At 43.1% G+C, this 14,007-nt stretch overlaps 1 protein-coding gene across 6 annotated transcripts in view; it reads left to right on the top strand.

The window, feature by feature from the left end:
• NRP1 (neuropilin 1) overlaps nucleotides 1-14,007 on the top strand; it is a gene marked incomplete at both ends in the record, with an annotated part of 134,841 nt that overhangs the window by 94,881 nt on the left and 25,953 nt on the right. For all 6 annotated transcript variants that reach the window (XM_079700369.1, XM_079700368.1, XM_079700373.1 and 3 more), the window contains 2 exons: nucleotides 2,119-2,263; nucleotides 11,129-11,460. In XM_079700369.1, the coding sequence (XP_079556495.1) occupies nucleotides 2,119-2,263; nucleotides 11,129-11,460 (477 nt within the window). The remainder of the gene's footprint in view (nucleotides 1-2,118; nucleotides 2,264-11,128; nucleotides 11,461-14,007) is intronic.

Genomic DNA, 14,007 nt, shown 5'->3' with positions numbered 1-14,007 from the left:
TTTTTTGAAGGCATGCTTTAGTTTCAAACAAACGAAAAAACACTAATGCCAAGGACACACCAACATACAGAAGAACCCGGAGAGAGTAGGGAGGGCTGACCCCAGCTTTCAGGCCATCTCTTTAATCAATGAGCGCTGTCTCTCCAAGACACGCTTCTCAGCCATGGTCTGCGGTTATCTGCGTGGCCCGGATGTGGGTGTGGGGAGCACACGAGGGCCGTAGGGGCATCTGACATGCACACAGCTCACTCTCAGTCCATGATCTGGGTCACCTTGGCACACAGAGGGCCTTCCAGAGTAGGAAGCAGAAAGAATAAAGGGTCAGCAAAGACCTGGCATGTGTCTGCACCCTTTCACTGAACCCAAATGAAATCCCCACATCCACCCGGAGTCCAGCTCTTGTTGCCCACCTGCCTTTCACTACTTTGGGGCCTTTCAGGCACCACCCCCTGCCCTGCTTTCTTCAGAGAGAGTTGGCCTAGGTACCTCAGCAACAGCGGCCTTCGACCACCAGCATTCCAGCAGCCCTCTTTCTGTTGGTGGCATGTGTGTCCTTACCTGGTTTTCAGCAAACATAAAATGCCTTCAGGGTGAACCTCCCTGCGATGGATCCACTGGCCCTTGAAACACTGGTCTGGGAAGCTCTGCTCCTTCAGGCAGGTCCCCATTATTCATCGTCACACAAAAATGCTTCCCTGGTGGTGCAGTGGTTGAGAGTCCGCCTGCCGATGCAGGGGACATGGGTTCATGCCCCGGTCCGGGAAGATCCCACATGCCGCGGAGTGGCTGGGCCCGTGAGCCATGGCTGCTGAGCCTGCGCGTCCGGAGCCTGTGCTCCACAACGGGAGAGGCCACAACAGTGAGAGGCCCGCGTACCGCCAAAAAAAAAAAAATGCTTCCACACAGATTGTTTCCGAGAGAGATTTGCTGAAGTAAGACAGAAATCTAAAGGCTGTCACAGGCTGGGATAAATTCGATATTAAATCGTCTCAGGAGAGGGATCCGGCTAACAGCCGACTTAGTAAAGCATTTGACCACCTCCCATGGAGCAGGCCTCATGGGCTAAATGGAGTAAGCACTCCAGGCTGACTCTTCTAAGCCCCTTCTCCCAGGGGAACGGTGGTCCTCCTCCTAGGACTCATCTGGGAAGGTGGGTGGGAGTCTCTGCACCTCTGATGGCCCAGGGATGCTCTAGCTACACAAGGCCTGTGACTGAGACATAGTGCTTTTACACAGCTGTCCCCACCCAGAGCTGGAGTAAAATCCAGGGGAGTGGAGGCTTTCAGTCCCATCTGAGACTGGTCGAGTGCCAGAGGGTTCCACGTGGCAGACAGTCCCCGTTCCTCAGAGATCTCACTGGAGGACACTGCCGTGGCACCATGCCCAGGCTGAGTGTCTCCAACAGACACTTGTGGGAAACCGGTTCGTGACTGGCACTCATTACATCTGCAGTTACATGGCTCATCTTTCTTAGAATAAAATGACTCATTTTTAAAACTAGAAACAGAAGCCCTGGGAAAACGGATTCTCTATTACATATCATTTATAACTCAGTTTTGATTTTGACCACTAACACATAATTTTACCAATAACTGAAAAAGATTAAAGTCTTTCATTAACGTCAGGGATAAGATCTTCCATCAAGAAATGAAGTTAAAAGGGAGAAAGCTCTAGAATTTTCAAAAAGTCAGACCCTACATTGAACTCAAAAAGCACTCCTTTGAGGGGTTCCTGGGAAAGTACAATAGTGAGAGTTCCCAAGAATTGTCTACAGTATTCTGTAAGTCCTTCTGATAATGTTAATAATTTTCCCACTTTTTTAGATAATAGCATAGTATTCTATAACAAATGCTATCCGTATAATAGTACCTTTGGAGGTTCTATCCTCTCAGAAAATTGAATAGATGATTAGGACAACATTCTATATTAGACACAATTCTTTCTGATTGCCATTATTTGGAAAAATAACATGACAAATTATTAACACTACCTCAGCCACGGTAAACAGTGAGGAAATTGTAAATAATTTGACAAGCACTGGTGAAAACATATTTCTGGATTTGTTTTCAGACAATCCAAAATGTCTGCTATTAAAGGGCCCTTCCTTTTTCCATCTAGATCTTTCAGGGAAACACCAACCCCACAGATGTTGTGATTGGAGTTTTCCCCAAACCCCTGATAACTCGATTTGTCCGAATCAAACCTGTGACTTGGGAAACTGGCATATCTATGAGATTTGAAGTCTATGGCTGCAAGATAACAGGTAAGATTGAAGATCACCTGGGTTTGATTTATGTAAACTTTTAAATATAGGAAGAGTCATTTGGTGTAAATGGGGTCGGTCATTTTCATTTGATAGTTAAGAGCATACGCTTTGGATTTAGACAAAAGTGTGTTCAAATCCTACTTGTACTACTCACTGGCTTATTTCTTTGGGCAGTTTATGACCTTTCAAAGCCTTAGTTATCGGGCTTCCCTGGTGGCACAGTGGTTGAGAGTCCGCCTGCCGATGCAGGGGACACGGGTTCGTGCCCCAGTCTGGGAAGATCCCACATGCCGCGGAGCAGCTAGGCCCGTGAGCCATGGCCGCTGAGCCTGCGCGTCCGGAGCCTGTGCTCCGCAACGGGAGAGGCCACAACAGTGAGAGGCCCACGTACCGCAAAAAAAGAAAAAAAAAAAAAAAAAAGCCTTAGTTGTCTCACCTGGAAAACAGGGTTGTTGTGATAACAGATCAGCTAGTGGATACGAAGCATTTACACAGCCTGACGTGTGGTGGGTATTTACTAAGTGGTGCTTTTCCACTAGATGGCAAGCTCCAGGAAGGCAGGTAAAGCTCCAAGAAGGCAGGTACCTTCCCCGTTATCCTCTGTCTCCTCGGTACTCGGCACACTGACTGCTACTTAGTAGAGTTACAATAAATAACAGTTGTGTGAAATGTTCTTCACCTGTTTTGTCTTTTTACTTTTTCTTCTAATTTACATATATATTTTTAAATTGAAACATAGTTGATTTACAATGTTATATTAGTTTGAGGTGTACAGCATAGTGATTTGATACTTTTGTAGATTATGCTCCATTTAAAGTTATTACAAAAGATTGGTTATATTCCTGTGCTGTATATTATATCCCTGTATCTTATTTGTTTTTGTTTTGTTTTTTAACTTTTTATTTTATATTGGAGTATATCCAATTAACAATGTTGTGATAGTTTCAGCCAAAGCAACTCAGCCATACGTATACATGTATCCATTCTCCCCCAGACTCCCCTCCCATCCAGCCTGCCACTTAACAGTGAGGACAGTTCCCTGTGCTATACAGTAGGTCCTTGTTGGTTATCCTTTTTAAATATAGCAGCGTGTACATGTCAATTCCAAACTCCCTAACTTTCTCTTCCCTCCATCCTTCCCCCCCAGTAACCATAAGTTCATTCTCTAAGTCTGTGAGTCCGTTTCTGTTTTGTAAATATGTTCATTTGTATCATTTCTTTTTAGATCCTGCATATAAGCAATATTATACAATATTTCTCTTTCTCTGACTTACCTGTCTTTTTAATTTTGAAGTCTAGAGGTGGCCTCATCAGCTGTAGCTGTTCAGGAGTAGTTTAATTTACAAGAATTTCTCCTTTTACTCACTTAACTGCCCTGACAACTTTCTCCTAGGTTTTGGCTCAATATATGTCTATCTTTTGTTGAATGAATATGCTAACATTAGAAATCAATTTGTCAGTATTTCTCATTTTTGAGATTGTTTCTTCTGACATTAAAAGGACTTTAAAAGTCTCTGTTAAATTTGGAACAAGTAGGTGGATTATATCTACTTGAGAGGCGAAGATGAGGTACTGGGCGATTAAGTGGCTAAAAAGATAGGCAGGTACCGAACAGGGAGTAAAAGAAGGTCCTGTTATTCTCACTGTGTTTCTATGGCAACCAGTACTGCTCTTACTTGTCCATGGATCTTCCTGTACAACCACTGTGTATTCTGAAGTAAGTAGCAGTCACATTAGAATTCCTTTCCATTTAAGTGAATACACTGCAAATTTTTCATTAAAAAAAAAGTACAGTGTAACCTCCATAGTAAGCTTAAAACTTCAAAGACAGAATCGGTAACTGATTCACCAAAAAGTAATTAAAAGTGAACAACGTTTAAAAATCTGAGAATTGGGACTTCCCTGGTGGTGCAGTGGTTAAGAACCCGCCTGCCAATGCAGGGGACAGGGGTTCGAGCCCTGGTGCGGGAAGATCCCACATCCCGCAGCTAGAGAAAGCCCGCGCACAGCAACGAAGACCCAACGCAGCCAAAAATAAATAAATAAATTTATTTAAAAAAAAATCTGTGAGCTATCTTTCATATAACGTTAGTGTACATATTAAGGGCATTTAACTTCTCATTGCATGAATGCCAACACTATTGTTTTTATTTTTATCCTCTTAAGTATAATTATTTTTAGAGAAGGAAACTATTGACTTTTGAAGGAAAAAAAAATCACCTGGGCAGTTTTCCATGAAATTACAAGCAATTTGAAGAAGAGCTAATGAAGGAGGAAAAAAAAAATACATTTGTTGACAGTACAGTTCGTTTTGGAAAGTGAAAACTGACTTTTGATTTCTTCCCCAAATTTTATTTATTTCCATCCTAGAGACAGACTTGTTTATTGTTTTAGGATCTAAGCATTTAGAAAGTTCAAGTCCTTGGAGGCAGGAATTGGGTGGAGAGGGGCTTGGAGGGAGAAAAGGGGCAGTGAAGGTTAGCTATTATCTTGGCTTTATTCTTTTTTTTTAAATTTATTTTTAATTTATTTATTTTTGGCTGCATTGGGTCTTTGTTGCTGTATGCTGGCTTTCTCTAGCTGCGGTGAGTGCGGGCTTCTCTTGTTGCGGAGCACAGGCTCTAGGCGCCCGGGCTTCAGTAGTTGCAGCACGCAGGCTCAGTAGTTGTGGCTTGCAGGCTCTAGAGCGCAGGCTCAGTAGTTGTAGCACACAGGCTTAGTTGCTCCGTGGCATGTGGGATCTTCCTGGACCAGGTGTCCCCTGCGTTGGCAGGCAGATTCTTAACGACTGCGCCACCAGGGGAGTCCCACGCTGGCTTTATTCTTGTTCTTGATCAGCAGTTGCATGAAAGTTCTAGGTCATTTTCAGAGCATTACAAATATGAGAGACTACCCATAAATTCATAGAAACAAGGCCTTCTGAGGGCAGGGTGGAAATTTCTGGTCCATTCCTCCCACCTAATTTCACGTCACTGTACCAGAAAAGAAGAAGTAAACTTCATAAAGACTCCAAATGCGTTAGTGTGAATTCTGAATTTCTGGCTCTCCTTTTAATTAAACAAAATCCTTGTTTAAGCCTGAACTGCTCTTTCTCATTTTTACAAGGATTTTCCTGAAAGGTAATTCTAGGAGTATGAAGTCTTCACAGGTAAACAAGGCAAATAATTTACTGGATATTAAAAAATAGTTAAATGACCTAGTTATTTAAACAGATGTCTAAAATACCATGTTTTGATATTTTCCACATATTCTATTTTACAGTTACTTTAAGTAGCTATTTTTTTCAAATTGCATACTGCTACTGTCTTAATCATGACCCCTAATATATTTTAGACACTTTCTAGTAAGATCTTTCTAGTAAGATCGCTACAACTGCCAAATAACTGATCAAAGCAGGTTTTTGGAGAGGCCAGTGTGTCATAACGATGGTCACACAAAAAGAAGGTGTGCAGACATATCCAGGCTTTGCTCTGGGCTGTCCATTTAGTGAATGAGTGACCATGGACAAGACCCTCGGTCCCTCTTATCTCCATCTCCTTGTCAGTCAGTAGATCTCCATCTCCTTGATTCAGCTGTAATGAAGATTTAAGTGATAGGATTTTATAACGCTTGGCTTAGAGTAAGTGCTCACTAAACGGTACCCAGTAAATTAAAGTTCATGGTACTCAATAAATTGAACCTAGAATAGGCCCCAGCAAACAGAGCCCCTAATGAGACAACGATATCAGTGTTGTCTTCTTAATTACCAGAGTAGATAATTTTCATCTTTTAGAGGCCATGGTCCCCTCGGTGGAGACCAATGAAAGAAATACAAGACTGCAGGTTCACTGGGGGTCTGGAAGATGCATGAAAGCAGGAGCCATGTTTATCTTCTTTTCCATTGCGTCCTGTGTGCCTGGAACAAAATACGTGCCCAATACACTTATTTTTTTAATGAATGAATGAACTGCAGTTTTATCCATTTCTTACGATAAACAAGTGACTGGATTGCAAAATTTTACCCTTTCCGTTTGAGTGGGCAAGCCCCAACTCAATCTGGATTTTTTTAAAAGAAACTGTTGAATTAAAAGTTACCATGAGAATACATCACTTGAATCCAAAGTCTCGAGAGCCCCCAAGTTTTAAACCAATTTTTCCATTCAGAAATTATTTTTTAGAAATACAGCAATCCTGGAATAACCAGAGTATACAATGGTGGGTCACCATATAGAGAGATAAGGAAGACAAAATTGGAGCAAACCATTCTACTTTGTAGGTAATTGACAAAGGAGCATTTTCATTATTTTGACAAGGCAGGCTTCATCATTTTGGCAAAGCTGGAAACTGGTGAAAATGCCCTTGCTGTCTGAGAACACATCACAAACGCTGTTGACTTTTTCATTAACCAGAAGTTAATTAACTGCGGCTTCTGCACAGGTCAGCGTGTTCCTGTGTTGATAAGAGTTTGCAAGGATGATCTCAGGCCCTGCAACATCCAGAGGTACCTTCTGAGTCATCGAGGGAAGATTAAATTATGCTCATTCAGCTTCACCCATCAAATGCAGTTATTACCTCCTCATTCCTTGAAAACTGGTTAACTATTTGATTTACCAGTATATCTGTTTTCACGTTAAAGCTCAGTTCAGAGATTTTACTGGAAAATAACATCAATGAAAATAACCACTGCCAGAGGGGAAAGGAGTTGGGGGGGTGGGGGGTTGAAAAGGGGGAAGGAAATTAAATGGTACAAACCTCCAGGTGTAAAATGAATAAGCCACAGCGATGTAATGTACAGTATAAGGAATATGGCTAATAATATGGTAAAAGCTTTGTACGGGGACAGATGGTTACTGGACTTACCATGGTGATCGTTTCATAATATATGCAGATGTCAAATCACTATGTAGTATACCTGAAATTAATGTGATGTTGTACAACTATATTTCAATAAAAAAAGAAAAGAACCACCTAATTCCCCATCACAGAACTCGTTTCTCCCTCCCGTCTAGGATTGGTTTTAAGGTTTCTAAACAGGGTTGCCAAGTGAAATACAGAATGTCTAGTTCAATTTGATGCAGATAAATGCATAACTTTTTAGTGTAAGTTAGGTCCCATGCAATATTGAGGACAAACTTATACTAAAAAATTATTTGCTGTTTATTTGAAATTCTGATTTAGTTTGGCAGGCTGTTTCTTGTGTTGTTGTTTTTGTTAGATTATTTGTTCGTTAAATCTGGCAACACTATTTCCAAAGGATTTGAGATGGAGCCAGGCTAATTAGGGCACATCTGAGCCAGCCTACCGTGGACGAACAGAGCTAGATCCTAGCAGCTTATACAAACCTTGAATTGTTAGTGGAACCTTTCTCCTAATCGTGGCTAAAAGTGAGTCACTGGTTTTCAGTCAAAGGCAAATCAAGGTGCCTCTTCCTTGATGTTGGATGAGGCCGACTTGCAGAAGGAATGCCCTTCTGACTGCACGAGGGCTGTATTGGCAGGATGCGGGCTGGCATCACGAGGCTTGTGGATGCGAGGACTGTGCCCTAGCCAGCTCTGCACTAGAGAAGGGACATTCTTCTGGTAAAGGTTCTGCCCTCCTTACAATATTCAAGTTAATTGTGTTTCTCTCCAAATGGTAACATCTGGTACATATTACCAGCTAAACATTTTCTTTGCAAAAGCTGGTTTTGAATCAGACAGGTGTGACCACAGTGACCAAAAATGTGACTTCTATTTTTAACACTATAATTTCCGAGACCCTCAGTAAAATCTTTTTTGTCAATCTTTTTATAATCCCCATTGAATTTATTCTTGGTTTCCAGATCCCAGCCTGGAGCAAATACTGCGGCTGAATTACAGGAAAGGGTGCTTGGGGAAAATGACAACTGCCTTTTATTGTGTTAATAAGCTGATTCATTCAACAAATATTTGCAGAGCAAATACAAAGAATAAAGGGCACAAGGAGTCATAGAACAGTTTGTTGTTTTTTTTTTCCCCCCCCCCGGTATGCGGGCCTCTCACCGTTGTGGCCTCCCCTGTTGCAGAGCACAGGCTCCGGACGCGCAGGCTCAGCGGCCATGGCTCATGGGCCCAGCCGCTCCGCGGCATGTGGGATCTTCCCGGACCGGGGCACAAACCCGTGTCCCCTGCATCGGCAGGCGGGCTCTCAACCACTGCGCCACCAGGGAAGCCCCATAGAACAGTTTTTAATATGACTTGGTTCACTCCCTCAGAGCACTTCAAACCTGGGGAGGCAAGTAGCAACCCAAAGAACTGAATATGGCCCGTATATATGAGACATGCAGGTGGAGAGCTAGGAGGAGTCCCAGAAAAGGAAAACCATGTCTAGTTGGAGAGATCAGAAAAATTGAATGTATAAGGTAAAATTTGAAAACAAGTCAAGATTTTAAGATAGTGGGAAGGACAAAATGATGGGGAATCCTTTAGTGGAGGGAAGAGAATGAGAGAAAGCCCCCAACTACTACCACCACCGAGGTGAGGGAGCCTTCGTCGAGGAGGGGCCTTGCAAGCCCATGGTATGGAAGACCTGGCACTCTGGGTTGAAAGTACGTGCATAATTTGTAGGTGAGCAGGCACTGAATTTTTGAGTAAAGAAATGGCATGATCTGAACTGCACAACTCAGGTGGAAAGTATCTGAGTAATCCATTCTTAAGGGTCAGCTGCTAACACGGACACAGAATAATTGTATTAGAAACATGCCTCTCACGATGGTTACATTTTAGGCTGAATTTTGATTTATGCAGAATGGAGTTGTTTCAGAGAAAAACAGATTCTCCTTCCTGGCATGTCCTCCATGGAGATGTACAATTTTGAAAAGAGAATAATTGAAGTGTTGAACATTTTGTTATTAACCCACCAATCAATTAATCAGTGATGGGTACTCTCCTGCTCAGAAGCTCCTTGGGCTGCTGTAGAAGATATAGAAAGATCTAGGATGCCATTCATTGCCTTTGAGGAATTTCTAATCTGATTCTGGACACAGGACTCCCAATCTTAAAACATGGAGAGAACGGCTTAATGCTAAACTCTGTGCAGCTTCCTGTTTGGTAGTCATATTTCTGAGAAGGGAGGGTTCAGGATAAAGGATAGAGTCATTTGAGAAGTTTTCAGGAAGAGCCTTAAGCTGGGTTTGAAAGTCTGGGCAGAACTCACCTCTGTCCACAGGAGGATGAGGAGGCAGCAGAAACATTTTGAACAAAGGCAATGATGAGAATTCTCTCTGTGGTATGTGGGAAGAAACTGGATTACTGTCAGCAGTAGGGAAGAAAATTAGATACCTAGGATGAAGCCCAAGTGAGGGTGTTGAAAAACCAGATTGAGGCTTTTTATAGTGTCCCATAAATAATGCAGAGCCATGGAAATTTTTCAGAGATCTCTCTTTTTTATTGTGGTCAAATGTACATAACCTAGTTTACCATTCTAACCATTTTTAAGGATACAATTTAGTGGCTTCAGTAATCACATTATTGTGTAACCATCACCACAATCCATCTTCAGAACTTTTCATTATCCTAAACTGAAACTCTACACCCATGAAACACTAACTCTCCACTCCCGGCCCCCCAGCTTCTGGAACCCACCATTCTACTTTATGTCCTTATGAATTTGACTCTTCTAGGGACCTCATATCAGTGGAATCATGCAGTATTTGTCCTTTTGTGTCTGGCTTATTTTCCTTAGCAATGGAAGATTTTTGAACATAAGAGTGACATCACAACAAAAAAAATTATGAAAAGCGACGTGGGTGTTGTTGATTCAAAACTGGGGTTTGAGAGGGTAGTCAGGAGACCACTTGGCATGTAGCCATGGCATCAAGACGATGCCAAAAGAAATGAAGATCGCAAGACTTTTTTTTTTTAACAAAAATATGACAGGATTTGGTAGCAGAACAGGAATGGAAAATGGAAAATGGAAAGACAAGATGACTAGGCAGGAGCTAGCTGATTGGTGGTGATTCCCATTAAAGTGCAGAGCTGGATAAAGGGATTTGGTGTCGAGGGGAAAAGACTGTTTCTGTTTGGACTTGGGACATCTGAGTTGACAGCGGGATTGTGCAAAGTTCTTGTGCAGTTAGAAACGGGGGTGGGGAGGACACCTGGGGGGAGGATGGGCCCCTCCTTCAACGCTCAATCCAAAGGATTCCCCCACCCCCGCGAGGGGGCCCTCGTACCTCTTCAAGCTGAGCCGAGCACTTTCTTTCTCTTCACCTCCTCCTCATCTTCTTTTTGCTTTTGTTTTGGCAACTTTCCTGCTGTTGGAATTATTGGTTTACACATCTCCAGCCCCGCATAAACTGAACCTCCATTGGGCAGGGCCTGTACTTGATCTAGGGATAACTTCTGGATACCAAAGGAATCGAATGTCAATACTTTGACCTTAAATGTAGAAGAACTCAAAAAGGGAAGAAATGTTCTTATCGAAGATTTTCTTTACCGGACTGTGAGTGTAGGGCAGGGAGTGCAGAAAGAGGAACGGGGAAGCTCTGGTTTAATGTCAGATGATCCAGACATTTGCAAATCTACATGAATGCGTACAGACCACGTTTTTTTTTTTTTTTTTTTAAATTAGTTTCTGCTTTATAACAAAGTGAATCAGTCATACATATACATCTGTTCCCACATCCCTTCCCTCATGCATCTCCCTCCCTCCCACCCTCCCCATCCCACCCCTCCAGGCGGTCACAAAGCACCGAGCTGATCTCCCTGTGCTCTGCGGCTGCTTCCCACTATCTATCTACCTTACGTTTGGTAGTGTATATATGTCCATGCCTCCACGTTTTTATTCAATATGTTGGATTCTCTTTCTAAGCATGGAGACTTCTAGAAAATCATTTTACATCGCCTATTCCATTCCCCTCTCTAGATTATCCTTGCTCTGGAATGTTGGGTATGGTGTCCGGACTTATTTCTGACTCCCAGATCACAGCATCCAACCAAGGGGACAGGAACTGGATGCCTGAAAATATCCGCCTGGTGACCAGCCGCTCGGGCTGGGCACTGCCGCCCGCCCCGCACCCGTACGTGAACGAGTGGCTTCAGGTGGACCTGGCGGAGGAGAAGATCGTGCGGGGCGTCATCATTCAGGGGGGCAAGCACCGGGAGAACAAGGTGTTCATGAGGAAATTCAAGATCGGGTACAGCAACAACGGCTCGGACTGGAAGATGGTCATGGACGACAGCAAGCGCAAGGCCAAGGTGAGTCCCGGGCGGGGGCGGCGCCAGGAGGGGGCCCTCCCTCACGGCCTTGACTTGAATCAAGGACCCCGGCCTCTTCCTGCGGAAGCGCTGCTTCTCATTTCCTGAAAGCCGTGGGATCTGCGGGGGCGAGTGGTGGAGACAGTAAGATTCTAGGGGAGACAGGAATTCCACGGCTGAGAATCGCGTCGCCGGTCACCTTTCTCTCCCGTAGGGAACAGCAGGTGGCTCAGGGGACCGGGAGGTCGTGAGGGTGGGTCCAGGGGGCCACTGCGGTAGGAATTCAGAATCTCTCTGCAGACTCTAATCTCTCCGTGAGCACCCGCCCCCAGCCCCCTTCTCTCACGCATCCCTTAAGTGTATTTTAAAATTTTTTTAAATTTTTATTTTTTTATTGAATGAGTCTTTAAATTCTATAGTGCTTTACAATTTTCAAAAGTTTCATAATTGTGCTGAAATACACATAACAAAATTTGCCATCTTAACCTTTTTAAGTGTACAGTTCAGTAGGGTTAAGTACATTCACGCTGGTGTGCAAGCCCATCTCCAGAACTTCCTCATCTTGCAAAACAAACTCCGCCCCCATGAAACTATAATTTTCACGCCCTCGTCCCCAGCCCCTGACAGCCACCATTCCACTTTCTGTTTCTACGCATTTGACTACTCCGGGAGCCTCATGTAAGTGGAATCAGACAATATTTAGCCTTATTTTACTTGGGATGATGTCCTCAAGGGTCATCCATGTCGTAACCTGGGTCCGAATTTCATTCCTTTTTAAAGCTGAATAATATTCTATCGTATGTACAGACCACATGTTGGGTATCTATCCATCCACTGACAGACACTTTCATTGCTTCTAACTCTTGGCTATCATGAATAATGCTTATGTCTATTTCTTATACATTGGAACCTTTCAAAAAGCAGTTGGCCCTTGAGGATCTAGTGAAAAAGAAATATTCCAACCTTCACCAGAACACGTGGCATAATTTTTTTTTTTAACGAAACTGGTATTCTTTAGTGAGTATGTTTTTCTAAGGCTCTTGGTTAAATATATGTGCATTTCCTGAGCACAGAACACCAACTAGGAAAGGATGCTCTGAGTATGCTGCATGGCCTGGAAACTGATTTCAGATTAAAATAAGGAAGAGCCCCCAGAAGTTCAGTTCTGCATGCAGAACCATATGTGGGTTCTGTATTCAACTGATGATACTTCTCACCCCTAGCACAATTGGCCTTTCGGTCCCAGTCTTTCTGTCCCTGCTTTGCCAAGGACCTACTCCTGTTATGAAAAGATTTCAGCTCATTGGAGGGAATGGGAGTGTGGGAATATGGCTTCATACAGTCACTGGGGCCAAAGGCTTTGCAGGCGGTAAACAAAGCCGGGCCATGCAGCCAGCTCCCACTCGGCCCAGATGTGGAGGCTCTGCAGAGACTGTCCCTACGGCTGCGCTCCGCACCAGTGGGCGGACCACCAAGAGGGATGATGCTGTTGGAAATGTAAGAATTCCTCTCCCATCTCATCCCCAGTTAACTTGTGGTTTCTAAAACATTTCCAGTGGTTTTTTTTTTTTAATCTATGTGCAGCTACTTTCTTGCTTGTGTCCATTTCATTTTCCCCTTTTATGTCTACCCCTCTTGTTTTGGTAGAAGAAAAAGTAAAATAAACATCAGAAACTGGAGTTCCCCTAAGAGCCGATCTTTTCTGAGGAGTTGTGAGCCCTGTGGCTTTAGCACCAAGTGTGAATATGCTGCAAATCAACAACTTCCCGGAGCCGCTGTCGCATGGCAGTGTGAGCTGTTGTGACATGTTCTTCAACATTCGGTTTCTAAGAGGGAAAGGAAACAAATTGCCATAGGCTTTGGATGGGATGCGTCTTATGCTTCCTGGCCTTTAGTATCTAATCCACTCGTCTGCGATCAAGTCTAAAGCTGTCACTCCCTTTGTAGGACATCGCATATAGCATTCACAAGAAGCCAGCACACAGCTTTCAATTTTAACAAAAAACTCCATTCAAGATCGGTTGAATGTGTTAGATTTTTTCCTAAAATATTTCATCCATCATTATCATGTTCTTATGCATTTAAACCATAAACGTTTCTACATTGTTTACATGGCATCTAATCTCTGATTCCTAACGTGTCCTTCCCCTGGAATAAAATCTTCAAGATGAAAAAGTAAACTGGTTAAACCTTCCATTTAGGAGCAGTATTTATTTCTAAATTGCACAAAGATAGTTAAAACATACTATATTTAAACTTGCAAATGAAGAGTACCTGCTTAGGATGCCAAGTACCTTTTACATATGGTAAAGTAGGGAGCACACTGTTTTGTGTTCCAAAACAGCACTTTGATGGATTTAAAATCCTCTATGCCCTCGCCTTACTTCCTACCCTTAAATAGTGTATGATGGACAAGGTACCCCAGAGTCTTTGAATCAACTAGACTTTTCAGGGGCAAATAGATCTAAATACTCCAAGCCCTCTTCTTCTAAAGCATGATTAGTGAAAGGACACAAAGACATTTTGTAAACAATCCTGTGTTAGCAA

The sequence above is a fragment of the Hyperoodon ampullatus genome (assembly GCF_949752795.1).
Source record: "Hyperoodon ampullatus genome assembly, chromosome: 3".
NCBI lineage: Eukaryota > Metazoa > Chordata > Mammalia > Artiodactyla > Ziphiidae > Hyperoodon > Hyperoodon ampullatus.
This window is presented reverse-complemented; position numbering and strand designations above follow the sequence as displayed.